The sequence below is a fragment of the Pyricularia grisea genome, assembly GCF_004355905.1.
Source record: "Pyricularia grisea strain NI907 chromosome Unknown Pyricularia_grisea_NI907_Scaffold_2, whole genome shotgun sequence".
NCBI lineage: Eukaryota > Fungi > Ascomycota > Sordariomycetes > Magnaporthales > Pyriculariaceae > Pyricularia > Pyricularia grisea.
Genome location: NW_022156717.1, coordinates 7,622,483 through 7,645,005, shown reverse-complemented (window position 1 = coordinate 7,645,005; position 22,523 = coordinate 7,622,483). Strand labels below are relative to the sequence as shown.

Below are 22,523 nucleotides of genomic sequence, written 5' to 3'. Positions count from 1 at the left end.
AAGGCACGAACCTCTGTCCCTTTGACCTCGTGTTGTGACGCAAAAAAAAATTAAGAGAGAAAAAAAAAAGCACGGAAGAATTGGGAAGGCTAGCTCCAACAACAAACAAACAACAATGGGAGAGACTAGGGTCTGGTTGGATTTTTCTCTTCTTCTTTCTCCATACTTGAAGTAATCCAACGTCCAACCCTGGCTCGAATTAGAAAAAGAAACAAAAAAAAATGTTGAACATTACTTCATACGTTGCTGGCCTTTTTTTGAAATAAACTTATTTCTAGCTCTAGCCATCCTTTCTTCTTGATAACAGGTTACAGGGAACCTAATAGCGGGTCGAACGACAAACGAACGACGACAAACTCCCCCACACATAGAAAAGCCATTTACTGGGGGTTGAAAGAAAAGGTGCTTGAGCTTCACGGCGGGGAGCTTCTTTTCGAGGAACTTGTCGGTGGGATCGCTGGTTGATTTTATTGTCCTTCTTTTGCTCAAAGAACAGCTTCTTTTCGCAGTTTCGCAGTTGTCATTTTGCCAGCCTAGGGTTCCCTCCCTCTCAACTCAGCAGAGACCGAAACCACCTACTCCCCCCAAACGCTGGCACGAACCTTTCGTGGCTTGCCTCACAAAAACGATTTCCGGTCCCTCCACACCCACGCATACATACGATAACCACGGTTAAAAAAATAATGGTCGTCATACAGGGCCGCCATCGAGGCGCCAGGCAATATAGCGTTCCCAGCGTATTACCTCTTCTTTTGGCAGCATGCCTGTTCCTCGGACCGGCAAATGCCTCTGTTGGTGACAGGTTACCAGAATTCCGGGATTGCGTTCAGGTATGTCGTGCCCAACGTAGCACTGTTGTTTTCTCTGGATACTGTGACGATGCCAAAGTATTTCCGACAAGGTTTACTGACATACGTCGCCTTTGGGGCGTTTGGTTTATTCTAGGTCTGCATGCGCGAGAACTGCGAAGCTGTCACTTTTGCACACAAGGTCGAGACACGTCCGTGGCCACCCCCATCCATATACATGTACACATAGAAGAAGAAGAAAAATGCGCAAACGAAGAAAGAAAGAGAAAAAAAAAACACAGGCTGACAGCTTCACCCTACTCCGGCCTTTCCGACGGAATTGAAACAAACCTACCCCAATAAACAGCGCTCATAAACCGTCTCCTCTTCTGGAGCTGCCCGGCCGAGTGCGACTACACGTGTCAGCACATAATCACGAGCGACCGCATCGAGTCCGGTCAGCCCGTGGTCCAGTTCCACGGCAAGTGGCCGTTTTACCGCGTCCTGGGCATGCAGGAGCCCTTCTCCGTCATATTCTCGGCCGGAAACCTCTACGCCCACCTGCTCGGCTTCAGGTGGCTCCGCCGCCACATCCCCGAGTCGTACCCGCTGCGCAAGTACTACGTCGGCTTCTCCTATGCGGGCATTGCCTCGTGGCTCTTCAGCATCATCTTCCACACCCGCGACACCAACGCCACCGAGCAGCTCGACTACTTTGCCGCCGGCGCCAGCGTGCTGTACGGTCTGTACCTGGCCGTCATCCGCATATTTCGCCTCGACCGGCCCGGCTCCACCGACGGCGGCAAGACGCCCACCGGTAACGCTTCATCCTCATCCTCGTCCTCTTCGCCCTCGACCAGCACCACCACCACGCCGCGCGCCATCCGCCTCTGGACCGCCGCCTGCCTGACGGCCTACGGCTGCCACGTCGCATACCTCAAGCTCGTGCGTTGGGACTATGGCTACAACATGGCCGCCAACGTCTGCGTGGGCCTGGCGCAGAACGTCCTGTGGAGCGCCTTCTCGTACCGCAAGTACAAGAGGGAGGGCAGGACCTGGGCCACGTACCCGGGCCTGGCAGTCGCCTGGATCATGTTGGCCATGAGCCTGGAGCTCTTTGACTTTCCGCCGCTATGGGGCGCCCTCGACGCCCACGCGCTGTGGCACTTGGGCACTATTGCGCCTACTATTCTTTGGTATAGGTAAGGGGCAACCCCCTTTTTTCTTTGGTTTTTTTCTTCTTCTTTTTTTTTGTCTGGAATTTTCCGATTGCTGATATTGACATGTGTTGGGTTTTTTCTCCCCTGGTTAGCTTTCTGGTTAACGATGCCCAGGACGACATGGCAGCAGCAGAAAGATTCAAGGATTGAGAGTTTGAGATTTGCGAGGGAGTTCGTGTACAGAGACGTAAGAAGAAAAGAGAGAGAAAAAAAAGTAATATCTCGCGTCTTCATTTTGCCAATGCTTATGAATGCTGTTGCGTTGGAATATATGCCCCCCTCCGAATATACATATATACATAATAATGAAAAACAACCGAATAGAAAATAATACAAGAAATATAAACAAATCTATGCTTCTGGTGGTTGGGGGGCCAAGAAAAGAAGACCGATGCACAAGCCACAGAAACTGTAAACGTAAAAGCACGGATACAATCAACCGGCGATCTTGTTGTGCTCTCAACGCAAATGTTGTTGCTAAAACTTAGGTCTATCTAGTACGGGACTAATCTTAAAAAAACTAATGTTTATCCTCCTCAGTGGGGCCAATCCCGTGTACCAGATACATGATATGACATGATAAACGAGGGAGGGAAATGGACAAGGACACCCATATACCATTTGACTGATCCCATTCTCGTCATCATTTCAGGGGTCGCTCATTAAATAGTCTTACGACCTCTGTTTTTTAAGAAAGTGGTGATAGAAACATGCAAACCCGGACACATCACCTGCACCTTTCAAAAGCATAACATCCCTCCCAAGAAAAAAAAAAAAAGATCCCGATGCTTGGTTGCACTGATTGCCCCGTATCATCCTCTAATCCTTCATGATATAATGGCTCAGGTGCTTTGCTCCCAGCTCCAAGAACGTAACAACCGAAGCAATCTGAATGGTGAAGGTTGATCGACCAAAATATTCGGCACAGGCCTAGTCTGCTAATCTTCGTCCGTCATGCGCCAGACATTCGGCCCGGCTTTCTCCACACTTTCCCGCAGCTTGGTGATCGCCGCCGAGCGCTTTTCCAGACGAGCGCGGATGTGCTTCTTGTCGTCGTCGCTATAGCCGCTTAGCTTCTTGCGGGGAGAGTTGGTCATCGACCGGGCGGGGCTACCGTTGTACGAGGCGACCGACGATGTCAGTGCCATAGAGGCACCCATGAGTGATGACGCACCCGGGCTGAAGACGGACCGAGAAAGACGATGCTGGTGTTTCTGCGGCGTCGAGAAAGGGGAGTTCTCCCGGCTGCCGTTGGCGGTCCCGAGCCCTTGCTGCAGGCGCAGCTTACGCAGCTGATTCTCCAGTACGTCCACATCACCGCTGCGCTTCTCAGCCATGCTGGTCATCTTCAGGATTGTACGCAGGACAGCATCGACCGTTGGTACTGCATTGGCGCCCGAGCCAGCTCCACCGACCGATCCGTTCCTCCGACCGTCGAGCCCACCAGCCGTTGCCATCTTGGCGCGCAGCATAGTCAGTGATTCTTCGGCCTCGGCTAGAAGCTTGGAGAAGCTTGTAAATTGCTTCCTCAGGTCGGCTTGCTGTGCCGCCTGTTCTGCACTCAACGGAAGAGATCGCAAAGCATCGGCCTGGCTTGGGTCTATGCGAGACATGATGGTCTTCTTAATATCCATCTCCTTGATCCGCAACCGGGCCAGTCCCCTGCTCAGCTCTTGGCAGGCCTCGAGGACCTCGTCCGCATTCTTAACGCGGCCATCCTCGAGCTCCACACGCAGCTCCTGGTCTAACACAGTCCCAACGTCTTCGGCATCGCAAAGAATCCAGTCGTCCGGAATCTCCAAATCTTCTGCTGTCTTGTGCGGCGTTCCCGGAGCCCGAAGCTTGCCCATGTGACCAAGGATGTACTCCTTGAGGTGGCGAGCATTCAAACCAAGGGTATCCACCATCCGGTTGATATCACGGTACATGGCTTCTGCTTGGGCGGGAACGGTCCTCCCAGCCTCCGGAGCACTGCCAGTGTTTGGCGTGAACTCGGCCAGCTCGAGCGTCGGCTGTGGTGGAGCATTCAACAGATCTTGCTTCCAATCGTCTTCCTGGTCGTGCAGGACTTGTGCTTCATCCGCCTCTCTCCTCGCCTGTGACCTCCTCTGCTCCTCCACGTTCGGGTCTGGCGTGTGACGACCAGGCTGTTGGCGTAACGTGCCGCTAATCCCGAAATTGCCCTTGCTCCTGCCCAAGATTGATGATGCCATGGATGATGCCATGCCACCGCCAGGGGCACTCACCGACCGAACAGAGTCGGATCTCATGACTCTGGGTGGTACAGCACCGCGAACGGGACTAGGTGACCTGGGGCTCGTGGCTACGGGTTGGGGAAAGAGGGGGCGGCTCATCTCACCAAACAATAGACGCGATCCGGGCCGTGGTTCGTCGGCCGGTGTGTGCGAGAAAATCCCACCTCCGGCGCCACCAAACGAGCTCTGCGGAGTGTAGCCCGGTGGGCTGAGGTCCTTGGTCACATCGACGCCACTGCCTTCGCTATCGGGAGCAGATCCTTGATCGTCTTCATCACCTTCCTGCTCTTCTTCTGAGAGCTCGTCTTCTTCGTCACTGCTTGGCACAGGCTGCTCTGTTGCTCCCTCCTCCTTGAAAGAGAACTTGGGCAACGAGCCTCCCGATGTTGATGCCTTCGGCTTGTCGTCCGTAGACACCACGCCTGGGGGTAATTTGAGATCTGCCATATTGTACTTGGATTTCTCCTTGACCGGGTCTGGCGGTAGCGGTGCATCATCAGGTGTCGCTGATCGTTCGCTGTTTGAGGATTCTGCAGGCAAAGAGGTAAAGTCAGTAACCTCTCGCTGTGAATTTGATGATTCTATGTGTTCGGGTATCCGAGGCGAAGCGGCGGACGACCCAGAGGATTCGGAGAGCGTGAAGGTCGTCTTACTGGTTGATTCCGGTGGTAATGGCAAGCTGGACTCGGCAGCTTTCTTATCTGGTGTTGACGGTGCCGCATCAGGTTTCTTGACTGAGGAAAATATTGACGAGGTTTGCGTTGGGGCACCAAAGATACTGCTAGAGCCTCCTGGAGCTGGCTTGTTGCCAAAAATGCTTCCCGTGGATGTTGTGTTACCGAATATCTTGCTAGGCGCCGGCGAAGAGCTTGGGGTTGTAGATTGCCCAAAGGTTCCAAACGGATTCTTCTTCTCTGAAGCTGGGGTGGCATCGGGCTTGGCGAATATCGATTTTGGCGGCTCCTCGGGCTTTTTAGCGCCAAAGATCGACGATGTTGTTCCAGAACCAAACAAGCCAGGTTTGTTGCCGGAGGAAGCGAACGGGTTGGGTTTGTCGGCTGCCGCAGGAGTAGGGGATTTTGCGGCAGACGGCGTCCCAAACGGGTTTGGCTTGTCAGCGGCTGCAGGGGGGGAGGGCTTTGCTTGCTCGGACGGCGCCCCAAATGGGTTGGGCTTGTCGCCCTGGGCTCCGGATATGGTCGGGGCACCAAATACTGATGAACCGGCGGTAGACGAAAATATGCTAGTAGGCTTCTCCACGGCTGCTGGGGTAGCTGCCGCTGGGGTTTCGGCCTCCATGTCGGCATCTTTACTCTCCTCTGCAGCTGGTGTCTTGGCTGTGTCTCCAAGCGAGAGGCCAAATCCTGAGCCAAACAAAGAGCCACCACCAGACGTAACCGGCTTTTCGTTATCATTGGCCGTCTTGGGGTCTGCCTTGAAGGTTGTGCCCAGCACAAAAGGCGATGATCCAAATGGCGTTGAGCTTGTCTTGGAGGTTGAAGGCGGGAAGGAAGTAGCCTGGTTCATGCTCGTGTCTTGTGAAGCAGAGGCGAAAGAACCTGATGGTTTTCCAGCTCCAAAGATGCTACCACTGTTGTTATCACCACCGCCACTGGCAAGTGAGCCAAAGCCACCCTTATTGGCAAAGGCCGAGAATCCACCGCCACTGGCTGGAGTAGAAGAAGTTCCGCCTCCAAAGATCTTACCAGTTCCACCAGACGGAGTGGAGCCGAGCCCCGACTGCCCAAAAGCGGGTGTTGCCGCTGAAGTGCCTCCGGTAGCCCATGGGGATGACTTAGCCCCCAAGCCACCACCGAGCGCCGAGGACTGCCCGAACGCAGGCGTGGCGGGTGCACCTCCAAGAGTTGACGTAGAGCCAAATGCAGGAGTGGAAGAGGAGTTACCAAGGGCTGAAGTAGAACCAAATGCAGGAGTTGCCGAGGCGCTGCCAAGGGCTGATGTAGACCCAAACGCCGGTGTTCCAAATGTAGATTTCCCACTGTCTCCCCCAGCACTTCCAAATGCGGTCTTACCAAATGCTGGGGCGGCAGAAGGGGTGGCAGCTGCAGACGAACCCCAAGGAGATGGCTTTGCGCCGAGCGCAGAGGAACCTCCGAAGCTAGGGCCGGGTGTTGATGATGCCCCAAAGGCGGATGTGGTCGTGGTGACGGGAGTGGCAGCGGGGGCAGCAGTAGCACCATTCGTACTCTGAGCCGCTGCCATACCCGGATATGTAGTGCCCTGTCGGATAGAGTCATTATAGACAATCCACCAAACTGACAGGACACCCTCGTTGTTCAAAGCCCACAGACCAGGGAGGGGTCCAGGAGACTCATCCATCTCGTCTGTTGGGATCGGCTTGTATACCTTGTCCTTGCTGGACAGATCAAGTGCCGTACCAATGGGGAAAGTGTCCATGTAGTCTTCACCCATAGGCAATTCTGCCCGTTTTGTGTCATCGGCAAACTCTGTGGTAGTGAAGACGTTGGTGATCTTGTCAGCAGGAACGGTGCTGGTGAGTGGAGCCTTTGATCTTGTCAAGAGTCCGATAGCCTCTCTACAGGTGGATGAGACAAGGAGCGCATCTTGAAGGTCAGGCGGAAAGTCCTTGAGTCTCAATAATGTGTGGTGAGGCTTCTTCTCAGACCCGAAAGGTTCAACCGGGTCCGTCAGTTTTTGAAAAACGTAACTCGCCGGGCTTCCTTTCTCCTGGTGCCTTGTGATAATATTGAAAGTCGACGGCCCATCCCCGTTTGTCACGTTGTGGACAACTAGAAACACATTATTCTCCAACCATGCAACGGAAGCAACTGTGTGAAGTAGGTTAGCTACAAGGTCTCGCGGCAGTGGTGTTTCCAAGGGAGACACGCAATCCATTTCCATAATAGGCTTACCATGGTGATTATCAAGGCCAGTGGGTTTTGGTATGTTTGCCTTGCTAGTTCCGTCTGGAGTCAACTGTTCGAGCGTTCCATCGGCAAGACCTGCCACAAGCTGTTTGCCTTTGGTACTCCAAGCTGCACTTGATACGCCCGTCTTCATCACGGGACCGCTAGGGCCCGAGACCAAGCCTCGTTGCTTCAGATTGGCCACGAGTAAGTTGCCGTTATTTGTGACAGCCAGTACAAGCTCGGCCATGTCTGGATTTGGGTTCGGAAGAAGGGTGCGCAGAGACTCGCCGCTAGTTGAGATCTCCATCGCCGGCTGGGTCGATCCCTGTGATACAGACTGAACATCGTAGACCGCTAGCCCGCCACCCGACTCGGCAGATATGATAAGGTATTGCTCATCGCATGTGAATGCGAGTTGTGATATCCTCATGGGCAGCGGGAGTTTTGCTTGCGGCTCGAACGGCCGCACCTCGCTGTCGCCAACCTTGGCCGTTTCAAACGCCTTCCGTACGGATTCAGTCGTCGCTATGTGAACAGCATCTGGGCCGGCAGCAGCCACGAGGCCCTTCCTCGAGGCGATGCTTATCAGCGACGCGGTCGGCGCGGGCTGATCGGCCCATTTGGCTGTCAGCTGGACTCTGGCATCGCCCGCAAGCGAGAGAAAGCCCAGGTTCTCTGTTTGAATGAGCTCGAGATCGGGCCCTTGTGTAGTCGAGCCTGCAGCTCCCGCCCCCGTTCCCGATCCGGCTCCTTTGGATGCGCCCGTCAGGGCGCTGGACGTATTGGCAAAGCTGAAGGCCATGACTGCTGCGAAATAGCCGCCTCTAGGTGGAGTAGACCAGCGTCTCATAAAACGCCTGCCCGTTGCATTTGAGAAATTCGCGTCGCTCGATTTGGCGTGAACAAAATGTCGTCGGTTTGGTCCTGCTGAGACGATATGGGGAGTAGAGATGCGAAAGATCAGCGGCGAGCTTCGGGGTGGTTGGTTTTTTTTTTTTTTTTTTTTTTTTTTTTTCTGGGGGAAGCCGAAGGCAACCACGAGAAGACTTGTTCAAGGGCAAAAGATGCGCGTGAGTTGCCGGGTGCCAGGTATTCCCGGGTGGTAGATATCGGCGAGAAATATGGTATCTAAAACGGCGTGGTAGGCCCTGGTGAGCCTGGCAAAGTCCTTGATTGATGCTGGACCGCGTTTTCTGAGCTGCCGTTGACAAGTGAAGCTGTTGAACAGAATCGATGCCGACGCGATTTTTAGTGGGTCCTCATTTTATCCTTGTCAAAGCTTGTGGGTACAACTAGGCTACCAACAGCTGGAGAACAGCTATCCCCCACCTGCTGGACAACGGGAGCTAGGCGGCAGATCAAGAAAGATATAAACGTCTGGCAGAGTACTTTACGTGTGAATGGGTAGTGACTTTCAGTAGAGATAAATTTTAAACTCTGGATAACATCGCACGACCAGAGAAGTATTCATAGATTAAACAGAGTTCTCTTCCTGGACTTTTCTGTAGTTCTCGCAATCAATCCGCTGGACTGATACTCGGTAGATGAGGAAACGTCTATTTCATTTTCGCCATCAGAGCCGCATGCAGTAAAAGTTACATGTAAAGTACATCATCACAGGGTAGCTGGGTAAGCAGTGATAATGGCCATCATCATCTCTCCTCAATCCTAATCATCCACGGTTGCCTCATTTGCCGCATTACTGTTGCGCGCTTCACACTTCTGCCAGCCAGGATGTACCAATCGCCATACTGATAGCTCAATATGGCTAAGCCGTCTCAAATCTCGCCGCTTCATAATCCTCTCGACCCTCATACCCTCATGAGTCAACATCCATGCTCTCACCCTCAGCAGGTACCTCGGACACACTGATGAAGTTGCTCAGCTCCTCCTTCTTAACGATCTTGTCGTTAAGCACAGCCGTTGTGCCCCTGGCGAACTTGTAGCTTTGCAGCTTCTTTGTCCTCTCGTTGGGCTTGATGTAGTTGCGCAGCAGCCTCGTCTTGTCGGCTGTGATAACGGCCACATCGACGTTGCTTCCCGATCCCAGATCGTTCCAGATACCGGCTTGAATCGCATCACTGCACAGCTTGATCGCCTGTGCCTCGTCGAGCTTGCTCTGCCACTGCGTTTCAAACACCGACATGGCGGCCAGCGATCCTGAACCCATAGTGACATATGGGAGCTTGTCGGTGCTGCCGTGTGCGTGGACGGTGAACAGATGAGTGCCAGTAGGGTCGACGCCGGCAACTACGAGGTATGCACCGATGTGGCCCTGGTATTGGAAGAGATGTTGCTTAAGCATGGTCATGCATGTAACGACGCGAGGCTTGCGGCCTGTTGATAGAGAGTGTAGCTCCAGCTGAGACGAGATGATGGCTGTTGTGAATTCCGTGTCGGCTGCTGTACCAGCTCCGGCACACCAGATCTGAGGTGAGATGTAGTGAAGCTTCTCACAGTTCTTGTCTGCAACGATCGGCCCGCTCGTCGCTCGGGTGTCGGCGGCAATCTGTTTGTTAATGCGGGGGTCAGTAAGCTTGTCTGTTGCTTCCAACGAGCTTGCTCCGGTTTATCAAAAACAGTCCAATTCCAGGGAGAATCCCTTACCACCACACCGCCCTCAAAAATGCATCCGACAATAGTGGTACCCGTGCTGGTGGCTTTAGGAAGCGGCACTCCACGGGCGTGCAATGCATTGTTGCGGTTGACGTTGGAGAAGTCGAAACCAGGCATTTTGGATACTGAGATCTATAGATCTATCGCTTTTTGTGTTCCCCTTGTTGTTTTGATTGAGGCAGCGTTTTGGATTTTGGTGGCAAGTTTAGCGGGGGATGGTGGTGTTGGCCGTTGGATGAAAGTATGAAGTCGGCGGTGATGTCTAATGGGGTACGCATTCGCGGTAGCCTTGTCGCGGGAGCTCCAAGCTAGGTTGAGATGGGTGGATCAAAGCTGGGTGGTGGGTGCAGGCGGATGTAGGCGGTGACATAAGCAAGTGATGTTCAGTGAAGACTAGACCAAGTGGCGCTGCGACACGTGACTCATACATTTGTCGTTATGTATGAAGCATCAGGCCTTCAAACATCACCACCTACCTCCTCACGTTTTGGAAAATGAAATATTTGTGACCCATGAGGTTTTAGAGCTTCAATGTTATTTTACTCATCAGACTCATGATTCTGTGAAGGGTATCAAATAAACAACTTTTTTTTCCTACACCAGACATGGAAGCCAGCTCAGAGATGCAATCCGCCATTAGTATCGTCCTGCTCATCCTGCTCAGCCTCTCGCATTCTTTCCTCCAATGCTTGGCGTAGTTGCTCGTCCGTTAACCTACCACCTCCCGAGCTTGCTGAAGGTGGTTGTGTGTCCATGTGGATCTGTCCGTTTCTAATCGTGCCCATTTGGATTGTTCCATCCCTCCAAGCCTCCGAGAGTCCGCTGAACCGATCCTCCGTGGTACCTTGGCCGTTGACTGTTGATGTGGTGTTGTTGTTTGTTGTAGGTCCGGCAGTGCTTCCAGGCGCAGTGCTTTCTGTAGCTTGCTCGCCCCTCTGACCCCTCTCTTCCGCGCTCTCAAATTCAGTCCAACTGCAGCCCCGGTTCTCTTCAACCTCGACACGCACAAGCCGGATGCGCTCCTGCATGCGCTCAATGACACCCTCGTTCTCCTTGATGGCGTCAATACAGTCCTGGTCCGGCTGTGCTGTGCCGTCTCCCCCATGTACTGGCTCCTTTCCTTCCGCAAATGGCCTGAGCTGTTCATTGGAGTAGTCCAGATGCGCGATGGAGTTGCGGATTTCTAAAACTTTGAGGTGAAGACTTGCCAGTGAGAGGTCTTTGATGGCCTCTGCAAAGCGGGCTGGTGATATAGGCAGGGTTTCAGATGACATGGCGATTGTATGGTGAAGACACCCAGGTAGATGCAAAAAAATACCAAGGGGTATTTCTAACTTGGCTTCAGCTGTATGAAAGTTACAGATGGTAGTGGAGGTCCCGCAGATGTTCAGTGTGCAAGGTCAAAACTGCTCAAGTTTTATTGTCAAATTCTCAACTCTCTTGCCTCCACCACGAAGTCTCAACATATTGCCAGTACCTTCCGTACCTGCCTTAGGTAGGCAGAGGTACTTAATGTACGCAGCAGCACATCGCTACCTACCTTATGGTGGGGTACAGTACAACAGTGCCAAGGCGTCTAATGATTTTGCTAGGAGTGGGTCGACAGCACAAATTATGTGGGCCCTTACCACCGCGCCTGAACCGCGCCAAAGTTTTTGCTAGTGAGGCCGAGAGCGGAATATATCGATTGAGCATCTTGCCGTCATCATCATAGGAGTTGTAACCAGAAGATGCCAATAGACATCTGGGTGCGCACATAGCGGCTCCCGTCTCGAACGCCATGAGCCAGATTTACTCGCTCGGCCTTGCTCTACCTCGGCCGAGCTTGTTATGCCTGGGTGTACAAATCACCTCGGGCAGCTCCATCTCCAACGCTCTCCCACAATCACTCACAAAGGCTGCTAGACGATACCGATCGACATGTCCGACATCAACAAGGTGGTCCTCGAGAAGTCAAATTTTGACTTCGAAGACACGACCTTCGTCTTGGACTATCTTTGCATCCGAAAATAAAACATCAAAAGCGCCCACGTTTAACGCCCGCTACATATCTTTATATTCCAATGAGAAGAAGGGGCCCTTCAACAAAGTCATCACCCACTATGTCGAACTGCCGCCCAGCTATACCGACCATGAGGGGCTGCCATTCTCCAAGAAGGGCGACCTTTCGCAGGATGAGGTCTTCCAGATTTTTGGCACTGGCCTCGAGGCACCCAGAGCGAATAAGTTGCTGCGCATATTACATGGCCGTCGGGTAGCTGGCACCCTCGGTGATCCGACCCTGGCGCGGAATCTGGCGGGCTACCAACAAAAGCACATTGAAGCGGCCCTCGCCTATCTGCGTAGCAAGCTGCCGGTGGACGAAGTCATCAATGCCGGTTTGCAGGCCGAGGATGAGCTCGCAAGGCTAGAAGAGGAGGCGGAACGTGCGGCGCAACAGAGCGAAGCAGACCCAGATGCACTCATCAACAACGGAGATCTAGACACATGGCAGAGGAAATTGGCCAGAGAGAAGCCACAGGATGACGTATACGGTGTCAGTGTCCAGGAGGCAATTCGGGCACGCAACAAGGCGATTGCCGATGCAGCGGAAAGAGAGCGTGCCGAGCAGAAGCGGCTTGAAGATGAGGAATGGGCCAGGCTCAATCCCGCTGGCACAAAGCTGGCCACGCTCCCAGAGCAAGCACGAGACTGGACACCGGCACAGCAGGAGAAGTACATGGAGTCCCAGGCCAAGCTAGAGGAATATACCAAGCGTGCAACATCAGACATCGAAGCGCCACCGGAAATGGGTCATTGGGAGCGTTTCGGATCTTGTATTCTGACAGCAGGAGCTGTTGTGGCCGTCGGACTCGTTTTTGCGGCAGTCTACAAGCCTCCGCCTCCCGAGTATCGCGTCTGGCCCGATCTCCCGCCGGCCGCAGCAACGCTTGCGGCGCTCATAGGTGCAAACTTTGTTGTCTATGCGCTTTGGAAGTTCCCGGTTATGTGGCGAACTTTGAATCGGATGTTTATCTTCACGCCGGCGATTCCGACTTCCTTTGCCAGCATCGGGAATGCATTCTCACATCAGGTATTCTGGCATTTGGCAAACAACATGGTCTTTTTGTGGCTGGTCGGAACTCGTCTCCACGATGATATAGGTCGCGGGGCTTTCCTGGCCACTTATTTTGGCACCGCCTGCTTAGCCTCGGTATCAGCAGCAATGGTCCGCATCATTGCCTTGAAGCAAATGACATTCAACAGCCTAGGAGCATCTGGCGTTGCCCTCGGCTTGATAGGAGCCTACTTCACCATCCATTGGTCGGATGATATCCACGTCTGGCTGCTTCCTGAATCTGCCGTCGTCCCAGGATATGCGTTCCTTGCCATGGCATACTTGTACACCCTTGTTCCACTTTTGGGGTTGAGAAAAGGTCCTCGAAAGCACCAGATTGACTTTTGGACTCATTTTGCCGGACTGGTGGTTGGCACTGCGTACGGTGGCTATTTCAGCCGGAGCCTGGGCTTCGACAACGCGGCTTCCGTTAAGAACCAAGCCAGGATAGAGATGGCAAACCCTCATAAGGCTTTTGACATATCCGAAACGGCAGCAGAGGAGCAAGCTCGACCGGATCCCACGGTGACAGCGGCATCCAAATGAGTGGGGGTTGAAATGCGAGCATGTTGTGAAGAGTACATCAGTAAGGCATTCTGCCCAGTCATAGTGAGCATTATGGGATGGTTTTCTTTAGAATATCTGTGTCTTTTTTAAAATCGTGTATAAACTGAAGGACAAGCTTCATGTACAATAGTTGGTTGTTGCCAATTGTACCACCATATAAAGATTTCATTTTGTTTAGATTCTCTTGGTAACGAATGCACAGCTTCATGACAAGCCAAACCCAAAATCTACGTGATATCGAATATATGTCTTTACGGGGCAGACACAAAAATAAGACTCTACATACGGGGGATATAAATACTAGGACGCTTGTAGCCTTTGGGAAAAGATAGCCGGACAAGAAAAAGTATACATATATACATGGTACGGAAGATTCCCAAGTGTTCATCCACCTGACTACTAGTTCATCCCTGATATAATAGTAAACTTGCATTTCAATTTATTGGTTAGGAGGGCTGCAGGTTTGGAGTGGATAGCCTCTGTAGGTGCAAGCGCATTGCAGACGCTGAGTAAGCGCTATAATTAACGTGCCGTCCACACCTAACTTCTTGCAACATTTTGCAGCTTCTTCCCCCGCTCGAACTTTGAACAAATCCGACTCCCACCCAAGGATGCTTGTCTTTCTATACACCAACACAGACATAGTAGTCTGGCCACAGCTTGCCGCACTCCTCGATTCCAGGGTTCCATTTGTAAAAGTCACTAACAATTGTGCAGGTTAGCAATTAGAAACCCTCGTTTCTTGTTTGTGTTCCAAAAGGTAAGACTTACTCCAACGAGATGCCCGCCGAGTTGGCAATGGCCCAACACCCATCGCCGGAGACGACAAAGTAGAACTTGCGGCAGCCGGATATCATGCCTGACTGGGTGGGCGTAGGCGTCGCCACTGGAGGAGTAGCAACGGTGGAAGTGGGCGGCACAGCAACAGTGGAAGTCGGTGGCACAACAGTGGCCGTACCCGTGACTCCAGGCAGCGTCGCAGTCCGCGTCGTAGGTGTGCCGGGGACGGCGACGCAGTACCAATACTCTTCTTTGATGCTGTTTTCACACGACGACCCAACAGCGGGGTTCCACTTGATAAAGTCGGATAGCGAGAAGCGGCCAAAGATCAAAACAAACTGATCGCAGGTCCAGTTCGGGCCGGTGGCTTGGAACCAGGCCCGGCAGTCGGACACGATTCCGGGTTCTACGGGAGTCGGCGCGATCGTCTCGATGGGCGGCTCGGGGATGAAGTTTTCCACCAGGATGCAGTAGTAGTAGCCGAGCCACAGCCCGTCGCAGTTGCCATTCAGGAAAGGATGCCACGCCAGGAACTGCGCCTGCGTGATGCTGTCGTGCTTGGCCACCACGTCGCGGCACGTCTCGTCCGGCTGGGTCTGGTAGTACTCTACGCAGTCGGTGGGGAGGGGTCCCTGGGCCGGCGTGGGCGCAAAGTTGTTGTCGACGGGCGGCAGCTCCACGGCCGTCGGGATCACCATGGGTGGGACGGTGGCGTTGTTGGTGAAGGTGGGGAAGTCGATGGAGATTTGCGTCTGGGGCTGGATCCCGACGCAGACGTACTTGTACAGGCTGAGGCCCATGCAGTCGGACCCGACGGCTGGGTTCCAGAGGAAGAAGTCCTCGACGCCCATCCAGCTGCCGTGCTGCAGGACGATGGCCCGGCACGATTCGCCCGGCATCACGAGGTGCCAGTCGTTGCAGTAGGAGGGCTGCCCTGCCTGCGTGTTTTTGGGTGGCCATTCCTCGGTCGGGATCGTGGGCGTTGTGATGTTGAGGTCCGTGACGGGGTGGTTGAAGGTGTAGGAGGGGGTCGAGATGGGCGTCTGCACAGAAGTCGAGACAGCAGAGGTTGTCCGCGTGGCAAAGGTGGTACGGATGGACGTCGAAGTGGTCGGGACGACAGTGATGCTGGCGTCGACCGACACGCAGTAGGCATAGTCGGGCCAGAAGAACTGCAGGCAGTCGCTCGAGACTGCCGGGTTCCATTTGAGGAACTGCTCCAGGGTGATCTTGTACTTTGCCGACACATTATCGCAGTTGTCGCCAGAGACTATGATGTGCCATTTGTTGCAGTTTGGCGCCGTACCCGGTTGGGTAGGTCCTGGCGGTGGAACGGCCTGCGCGAAGACGAGAATCGGATAAAAGACGAGCAATCCAAAGACTGCAGAAGCCAGAGTCGTTTGTCTCGTCGACATTTTGACGCCTCGATCTGATGGTGGTTTAGACGGAGACGACCGACAGGCTCCCTACCTAACTTTGGCGATAGAAAAAGGGGCTTCTGGTCCTGTCGACAAGGTCGTGGACGTTGTCCACTCAAGGTTTTGTCATTATGCTATAGCTACCTACGTTCTAGGCTTACATATACGACTAATTTCCGGAGCCACTACATAGGGATCGCATAGGGGTCGCATCGTCGGACAGTAAATGAGATACTGTGTCAGCGTCGCGATTTTGAAAAGGGTGTGGTTACTCATGGTTCACTAAACCCTTTGAAATCGTCGGCTGGCAATAGAAAGACGTGATCTAGACTAGACGATTTCGACACTATCGAAAGGGATAGATTACGCTCGCTTACAACTATGTGCCTGGCCGACCGTGCCGTCAAAACACCTAACCGACGATCCGATCGGTACCCGGGATCCGAGATGCTTATCGTCAAAGTCAAGTCTTTCCAGATACCTTGGCTTCCTGCTCTTTTTTTTTCTGCCCGATCATGGTTGAATCGTCAAACTCTCGCTCGACCTTCTTTCATACCTAGGTACAAAGCACAGCACAGCACAACACAGGGCCTGTTTATCGGCCTCAATACAAGACCGATCAACAGAAAGCATGTTGCTCGCAACGTACTCCATCTTCCTCGCGGTCCTCGCGGGAGTGCATCCCGTTCAAGGCGGAAGCGCAGCCTGGCAGCCGCAGCTCAGGCACATCAACAAACGCGACGTGGTGATCCAAGCCGACCCGTCCGGGCACGCTGTCAAGGATGCTCTGGTCCGGCGCCACCTCGCCGTCAAGAAGCGCTACCTGACCATCGACCCCAACCTTGGCGACTCCAAACCATGGCCAGACAAGACCATCAAGTACTGCTACGAGTCCAAGGCGGCCAGACGCAACCTGCACTCGTACTTTGTCCAGGCAGCCAACATGTGGAAGACGGCCGGGCTCGCCTCGGGCGTGTACAAGTACTCGGAGGTGGCGGACCCGGGCACGTCCTGCACCGGGCACCAGGACCGCGACAAGATCCTCGTCGTGCGCATCACTCCCGACGACGAGCAGCCGGGAATCGAGACCTCTGCCGGCTACGCCACCCTGGGCATCGAGCCGGTCAACGCAGCCACCGACTACGTTGGGCCCGAGATGTACATCAACACGGACCTGCGCGCCGTGGAGGGCAGGACGCGCTTCATCGGCACCGTGGCGCACGAGATTGGCCACGTCTGGGGCCTGTACCACGAGCACCAGAACCCCATGTTTTGGCAGTCGCCCTACTCGCTGCACGATGGCAAGGTCTTTGGCGATCACTGGTACTGCTCAAGGGTCCGGGGCTACCAGGATTCGGTCGACATCATCCGCGCAAAGTTCCCCGACGACCCGGTAAAGGTGCAGCAGCAGACGGAAAACATGTGCAAGTGGTCCTCGTTCGCACAGGATTATAAATTCGCCGGCGCCAACTACCTCCCCGAGCAGTCTCAGGCCGGCAAGTTGTATCCGGCAGAAATCCCGAGGCGGGGAGCCACCAACGAGCACGTCGATTGGGATTCCATCATGATATACAATGGTGGGGACTTCATGCTCAAAAACGACGGGTCCCCGGTTCACGAGAACAACAAGCCGTCCCAGGCTGATGTCACCGGCATCAGGCGCATTTACGAGGATAGCTTTTCTTCCCATGAGTTTCCTACCCTGGCCAACTCGAAGAAGAGCAAGTGGTATACGAAGTGGAAGGAGATGATGAAGCGAGCGTATTGCAAGGTTGTAGGATGATCAAGATGCATGTGTAGAGTAGGTAGGTGGGTGGATAGGAGGGAGGTAGATAGGTATCTAGGAGATAGTCAAGTACCAAGATATGTGTCATGCATAAAACCACCGTACCTAGATAAATACAAAACCACCACTCAAAGCTCCTCCCTCTTCCTCATCTGCGCCACTCCAGGATTATACCCCTTGTCCCATTTCCAACCCACCACAGTCTCTGCGACAGTAGCCTTGGGACGATTGAGGTTGGAGCCCAGCGCGTTGATCATGGACCCGTCGTCGAGATCAATGGCCCAGACCATGGTCCCTCCGAGACACCTCCGGTTGGCATAATCCTGCTTGATCTTGAGCGTCTCGACGTCGTCAAAAGAAACCCACTGGTTCGTGTCCCACGTCACAATCTTGACGGCCGCAGCAGCGTCGTACGTCACCTTGCCGCCGTCCTTGATGATCTTGTTGATCTCGGCCACCGACAAGACGCCGGGCGTGCCGGTACACTCGCCCCCTTTGGCGCCGTTGGTGAACTCGCAGCCTGCGGTCATGCAACTAGGATCTTTCATTGTGAAGCCTTGCAAAAATAAGAAGAAATCGGAGCATAAGTTAGCCAGGTAACTGGGGCTTGGAAGGGCTAGATATATAAGAAGCACAAAGACTTACTTCGTCCGTAGAAGCCTAATCCCAGGTTTACCCTGGCAGGATTGATGTTATTTCGCCACAGCAGCTCAAGACCAATCTGTATCTCGGTGAGATTGGTGTGCGCAAATGCATAGGGACCAATCGAGTTGACAGTTTTATCCCATACGCCATCTTGCCAATCGAGGTCAAAAGTTAGTTACGAACGTCGCAAAAAAAAAAAAAAAAAGAAAAAGAAAAAGAGAAAAGAAAAAAAAGCAATACAACAAGATATGTGCAAACAAAAATATAAGAGTCTCTTACGAATATCATAAGTCATGACGTTGAAAAAGTCAAGATGCGGCTCAATCTTCTGAAGGTCAAAGCCTCGCAGGTACCAGTAAGAGGCCGGGAGGGTTATGCTTAATCCGTAGCGTTTGCCGCTCGCATTAAGGGCCATGCGGAGCCGGGAGATCATGGTTACATAGTTTTCAAAATCCTCTGGGACACCGCCGCGGTCCTCGGCGACGGGGTACTGTAGAAAGAAGCAAAGCAAAAGACTGGTTAGCTATTGCGTGTCCGCAGGGAAGGGAGAAGAAAAAAAGATCAATCGAGACTTGGGTATACTCCAAAGTATATACTCAAAGCTTACCTCCCAGTCCAGGTCCACTCCGTCAAAGTCATGGAGGGCCAGGAAAGCAATCAAGGACTGGAAGAACGCATCCTGCGACGCCGTGGAGCGGGCCATGTCGGAAAAGGCAGTACGCCAGGGGCCCGGGTCGTTCATGGCCCACCCACCGATGGCTATCCACACCTGCAGCCCCGGTTGCCTGTTCTTGAGCGCCGCGACAGCATCGTAGTGAGAGCCGACCTCGGCATCCATGTCGGCGATGTGAAATGTCTTGGGGTCGATCAGGGCAAACGAGTAGAAGATGTGGGTGTAGTAGCCCAGCGGGATCTCGGACGGCTTCATCGTGTTACAGGTCCTCTTGGCCATGTTCCAGCCCTCGTAGTAGCCGATGGTGATGGCGTCCGAGGTTCTGCTGCCACTGCCGCATTCGGGAGACGGCACGACCTTGCCGCCGCAGAAGCCCGGCGTGGTTCCGCAGAAGCCGAACTCTGAGCAGCATACGTTCAAGGGGCAGGTCGATGCGTTGGACCATTCGATGCCCCATCCCGGGTCGCATTCGCTCTTGTACCAACAGGTGGAGATGCATCCTTCTCCGCAGAATGTTGGCCCTAGACCGCACACTCCCACGCCGGTGTCTGGATCTCTGTGGGCGATACAGTCAGTCCCTGGGTGTTCACATATCGGTAATAAGAAAAGGGGTACCTAGGTAAAATGGATGATACTCACAGTTGGCCACAGCATCCCAACTTGCAGTCTTTAGTCTTGGAGCAAGTATAGTCTTCCTCTGCTGCCGAGACGTCGCTCAGGGTTCGAGCTTGTCCGAAGAAAGTGGTATCATTGACTGTCTGCGCCTGTGCCAGCAGCACCAAGGTCAATGCAAGACAGCTAAGAAGGATGACCAAAGACGGCATCTCGTTGGGTTGGTTGTAATGTGAAGAATGAATTGATTGAACAGAACAGCAAGAGTTGAACCGTCTTGCTATCCAAGGAGAAGCTTTGTCACTTGAGGGCCGATCCGGGTTAAGTCTTGACATGGCATGGGGAAGCCCCTGATGCAGGAAAATCGATCAAACATACACAAGGTACCTTACCTTGAAGCATGCTTATCTGCGGATGGCCAACTAATTTTCTGTGCCTGTTCCCAGGCAGCCAATTTTCGTCTCCAAAGTCAGCAGCAATCTTGACTTTGCATATATTGCTGTCAGCTGAGCCATCGATAGTGGAAAGAATCGCGGATCGGGTCGTCGGCTGGCACCGTATGAATTGAAATGCTCAGGAGACACACCCCTTACGTCGCGAGCTTACCATCCATTTCCCCAAGACATCCAGGCCGTCGAGCTGTCTAGACCTCAATACTCGGCGACTATCAAAAAGCCCTGGGAGTCAAAATGATAACATGCAAAACCAAAAGAGGCCGAACTCACGGGTGTGTTAAGAGCTCGTCTTTCCGGGGGTTGATCAAGCCCCTCCATCTTTGCTCCCTCTCCTTCGTTATCTCACTCTCTTTCTTTGTAACCAACCCAGTAAAGACTCTGCCCACAAGAGACAAATAAAATGCTTCTTATCTGGTGCTTTGCGCTTTTATTCCTGACACGGGCGGCCAGAGCCGAAGAAGTCGACTTTAGCTTCATCGAGCGATGGGCCGCCATTGGAGACAGCTACACGGCTGGCGTCGGCTCCGGCAACCAGCTGGGCACCTATCTCTCCAAGACGTGGCAGTGTTCACGTTCCAGCTACGCCTACCCAGAGATTGTCAATAAAGCCCTGGGCGGTTCGATTAAGAGTTACCAGTACTTGGCTTGCAGTGGGGATCGAACCGATGGGATAGAGAAGCAAGCAAAAGCCCTCGAGGGTGATCTTGACTTGGTCGTCTTGACAGCGGGAGGGAACGATCTGTGCTTGGTAAGTAGTCTCTTTGTATTGTTGGAAAAGACCTAGGTCATTGACTAACACCATGGTATTGACACTCCCATTCAGGCTGGCATGATCAAGGAGTGCGTTTTTCTACCGTACAGTGAGGAAAAATGCGAAGCAGTCCTGAGTAAGGCTCAGAGCAATGTCAACTCCATTTTGAAGCCAAACATCCGCAAGGTCTTGGATGCGCTGGAGGATAAGATGAAAAAGGACAGCATAGTCATCTACAACGGGTACGCACCCTTCTTCAACACCGACAACGAAGATTGCGCCAACAAGCAAACCTGGGCTATCCGGGAGTGGAACTTTACGAGCTACATAGGCGTCAAGGGTCTCCCTTTAACCATTGAAAGGCGTAAGAGGTTCAATGCACTTGTCGGGGACATCAACAAGGCGATAAGCGAGGTCGTCGACGAATACGATGGTCACAAGAAGTATCGCATCTCCTTCTCGGATTGGAGTGAATGGCCAGGGATCGTGGATGGTCAGATGTGTTCGCCCAGTGACGACACGGGCAAGTACCCCAACCCCAAGCAACCCATGATGCAGTTCTTCAAACCCGACACCCATTTGGTGGTGGATGACGATAACACGCCGGTACACGACGAGTTCAAACGCGGCTTCGCCGTCGAGTCGCTCGATGTATCCCTGAACCCACCCATAATCGCACGCGATACGCTCGCCGCCGACTGCCCGGGGGACAACAGTGGGTTTGCGTTGCCCTTCAACATGGGGCTTCCGGATTCCTTCCTGGCAAACTTTCACCCCAACCAAAACGGCCACGAGACTATGGCTGCGGCCACACTCGAGATGATCGCCTGGACTAGGGCCAAGATCCTGGGCAAGGCATCGTGCGAGGCCGATGACGAGGATGACTTCAAGTGCTGGTCGTCTGACGGTCTCGACTGGCCACGCCCCTATGCCGGCTGGGAGCGGCTGGACAAGACGTACCGCGAGTTCTGCGACAAGGTGCGGGCTCCAGACAACACGGTCAACTGGGGAAAGGAGGAGAGCTACCTGGTCGGCACGGTCGAGGAGCACCGCTTCAAGGTGCAGCTGAGTAACCGGGCTTCCGAGTGGAGCAAGGACGAGTGCCTCGAGGCGTTCAAGCGCATCATACACAGCTGCGACAACGGCGGCGACAGCAACAAGCAGAACCCCATGAACTGGAAGTACGGCGGCAAGTACAAGCGCGGCTCGACGACGTACGAGCTGTACCCAAAGTGGGAGCGGCCGACGCACACGCGGGCCGACGGCATGTGCGCCTACGCCAACAACTATGTCTTTTACGAGTACCGCATGATGGGCAAGGGCTGGGCCGGCTGGGAATGGGGCAAGGACACGCTGCTGTCGGCGCTCAAGGGCTGCAAGCTGCTGACGCCGACGGCCTGGACGTTTGAGTACTGCGCGCCCAACGGTATCAAATGCGACGGGTACGATTGGTACGCCATATGGCACAGCACGATTGGGGTCAACGGTCGCTGCATGGACGCCATGAATGTCGTCGCCAAGTCGGCTGGTGGATACTTTCACAAGTATAATGATGGTAAAGGAAAGTATGAGGATGGAGGGTGCTCCGAGTCGAAAGTAAACTTTCCTTCGTGATGCTGCAGGTTTTTTTTTTTTTTCTTTTTCTTTTTTTCAGTTCAGGTAGTCTTGGTAGTGTCCGTTTTACAGGTGTCTTTGTCCTTGTTCGTCGTAGCAGAAGTTTCCATACCACTTTTGGGTTGAGTCCGGCGCATGTCGTCCCCACATTTAAAGCCAATGCAGACTAAGCCGCTAATTTGGCATCATCTACGTCATCATTCCGAGGCTAGAATATAAGATGAATCTGTGACCTGGAACGTACTAACTGGCCAAGTACTTAGGTAGTTTCGTTTGCCTAGCATGACCCCGGAACTTGAGATAGAACACGGCTTGCTTCTTGTTTGCAACGATTGCGGTGAATTCAAACTTTGGC

At 53.4% G+C, this 22,523-nt stretch overlaps 10 protein-coding genes across 10 annotated transcripts; 4 read left to right on the top strand and 6 right to left on the bottom strand.

The window, feature by feature from the left end:
- Window positions 1-41: 41 nt before the first annotated feature.
- Window positions 42-2,358, top strand: PgNI_04856 (uncharacterized protein). The gene is made up of 4 exons (XM_031124897.1): window positions 42-830; window positions 946-1,000; window positions 1,156-1,990; window positions 2,101-2,358. The coding sequence occupies exons 1-4, from the start codon at window positions 684-686 to the stop codon at window positions 2,156-2,158; spliced, it is 1,095 nt and encodes a 364-aa protein (XP_030984184.1). The 5' UTR covers window positions 42-683; the 3' UTR covers window positions 2,159-2,358.
- Window positions 2,359-2,946: 588 nt separating this feature from the next.
- On the bottom strand, window positions 2,947-8,004 carry PgNI_04855 (uncharacterized protein; the record flags this gene model as incomplete). Its single annotated transcript, XM_031124896.1, has 2 exons — window positions 2,947-7,073; window positions 7,158-8,004. The coding sequence occupies 2 exons, from the start codon at window positions 8,002-8,004 to the stop codon at window positions 2,947-2,949; spliced, it is 4,974 nt and encodes a 1,657-aa protein (XP_030984183.1).
- A 660-nt stretch (window positions 8,005-8,664) lies between these two features.
- PgNI_04854 (uncharacterized protein) lies at window positions 8,665-10,019 on the bottom strand. Its single transcript, XM_031124895.1, has 2 exons — window positions 9,762-10,019; window positions 8,665-9,663 (listed from the first exon to the last, which is right to left on the bottom strand). The coding sequence occupies exons 1-2, from the start codon at window positions 9,885-9,887 to the stop codon at window positions 8,974-8,976; spliced, it is 816 nt and encodes a 271-aa protein (XP_030984182.1). The 5' UTR covers window positions 9,888-10,019; the 3' UTR covers window positions 8,665-8,973.
- A 368-nt stretch (window positions 10,020-10,387) lies between these two features.
- On the bottom strand, window positions 10,388-11,044 carry PgNI_04853 (uncharacterized protein; the record flags this gene model as incomplete). The annotated part of the gene is made up of 1 exon (XM_031124894.1): window positions 10,388-11,044. The coding sequence occupies one exon, from the start codon at window positions 11,042-11,044 to the stop codon at window positions 10,388-10,390; it is 657 nt and encodes a 218-aa protein (XP_030984181.1).
- A 506-nt stretch (window positions 11,045-11,550) lies between these two features.
- On the top strand, window positions 11,551-13,413 carry PgNI_04852 (uncharacterized protein; the record flags this gene model as incomplete). The annotated part of the gene is made up of 1 exon (XM_031124893.1): window positions 11,551-13,413. One exon carries the CDS (start codon window positions 11,551-11,553, stop codon window positions 13,411-13,413), a length of 1,863 nt encoding a protein of 620 aa, XP_030984180.1.
- Window positions 13,414-14,057: 644 nt separating this feature from the next.
- PgNI_04851 (uncharacterized protein) lies at window positions 14,058-15,629 on the bottom strand (the record flags this gene model as incomplete). Its single annotated transcript, XM_031124892.1, has 2 exons — window positions 14,058-14,136; window positions 14,206-15,629. The coding sequence occupies 2 exons, from the start codon at window positions 15,627-15,629 to the stop codon at window positions 14,058-14,060; spliced, it is 1,503 nt and encodes a 500-aa protein (XP_030984179.1).
- Window positions 15,630-16,251: 622 nt separating this feature from the next.
- Window positions 16,252-17,322, bottom strand: PgNI_04850 (uncharacterized protein; the record flags this gene model as incomplete). Its single annotated transcript, XM_031124891.1, has 2 exons — window positions 16,252-16,923; window positions 16,981-17,322. 2 exons carry the CDS (start codon window positions 17,320-17,322, stop codon window positions 16,252-16,254), a joined length of 1,014 nt encoding a protein of 337 aa, XP_030984178.1.
- On the top strand, window positions 16,264-17,415 carry PgNI_04849 (uncharacterized protein; the record flags this gene model as incomplete). Its single annotated transcript, XM_031124890.1, has 1 exon — window positions 16,264-17,415. The coding sequence occupies one exon, from the start codon at window positions 16,264-16,266 to the stop codon at window positions 17,413-17,415; it is 1,152 nt and encodes a 383-aa protein (XP_030985507.1).
- Window positions 17,416-17,540: 125 nt separating this feature from the next.
- PgNI_04848 (uncharacterized protein) lies at window positions 17,541-19,560 on the bottom strand (the record flags this gene model as incomplete). Its single annotated transcript, XM_031124889.1, has 5 exons — window positions 17,541-17,974; window positions 18,064-18,213; window positions 18,343-18,553; window positions 18,671-19,292; window positions 19,376-19,560. The coding sequence occupies 5 exons, from the start codon at window positions 19,558-19,560 to the stop codon at window positions 17,547-17,549; spliced, it is 1,596 nt and encodes a 531-aa protein (XP_030985508.1). The 3' UTR covers window positions 17,541-17,546.
- A 643-nt stretch (window positions 19,561-20,203) lies between these two features.
- PgNI_04847 (uncharacterized protein) lies at window positions 20,204-22,168 on the top strand (the record flags this gene model as incomplete). The annotated part of the gene is made up of 2 exons (XM_031124888.1): window positions 20,204-20,551; window positions 20,627-22,168. 2 exons carry the CDS (start codon window positions 20,204-20,206, stop codon window positions 22,166-22,168), a joined length of 1,890 nt encoding a protein of 629 aa, XP_030985499.1.
- Between the last annotated feature and the right edge of the window lie 355 nt (window positions 22,169-22,523).

Excerpts from the sequence above, each read along its gene's own strand:
- PgNI_04856 (XM_031124897.1), top strand. The coding sequence starts at position 684 with ATGGTCGTCATACAGGGCCGCCATCGAGGCGCCAGGCAATATAGCGTT. Across the intron at positions 831-945 it reads AATTCCGGGATTGCGTTCAG|GTCTGCATGCGCGAGAACTG; the intron begins GTATGTCGTGCC and ends GGTTTATTCTAG. Across the intron at positions 1,001-1,155 it reads TGCACACAAGGTCGAGACAC|CGCTCATAAACCGTCTCCTC; the intron begins GTCCGTGGCCAC and ends CCCAATAAACAG.
- PgNI_04854 (XM_031124895.1), bottom strand. The coding sequence starts at position 9,887 with ATGCCTGGTTTCGACTTCTCCAACGTCAACCGCAACAATGCATTGCAC. Across the intron at positions 9,664-9,761 it reads TTTTTGAGGGCGGTGTGGTG|ATTGCCGCCGACACCCGAGC; the intron begins GTAAGGGATTCT and ends ATTAACAAACAG.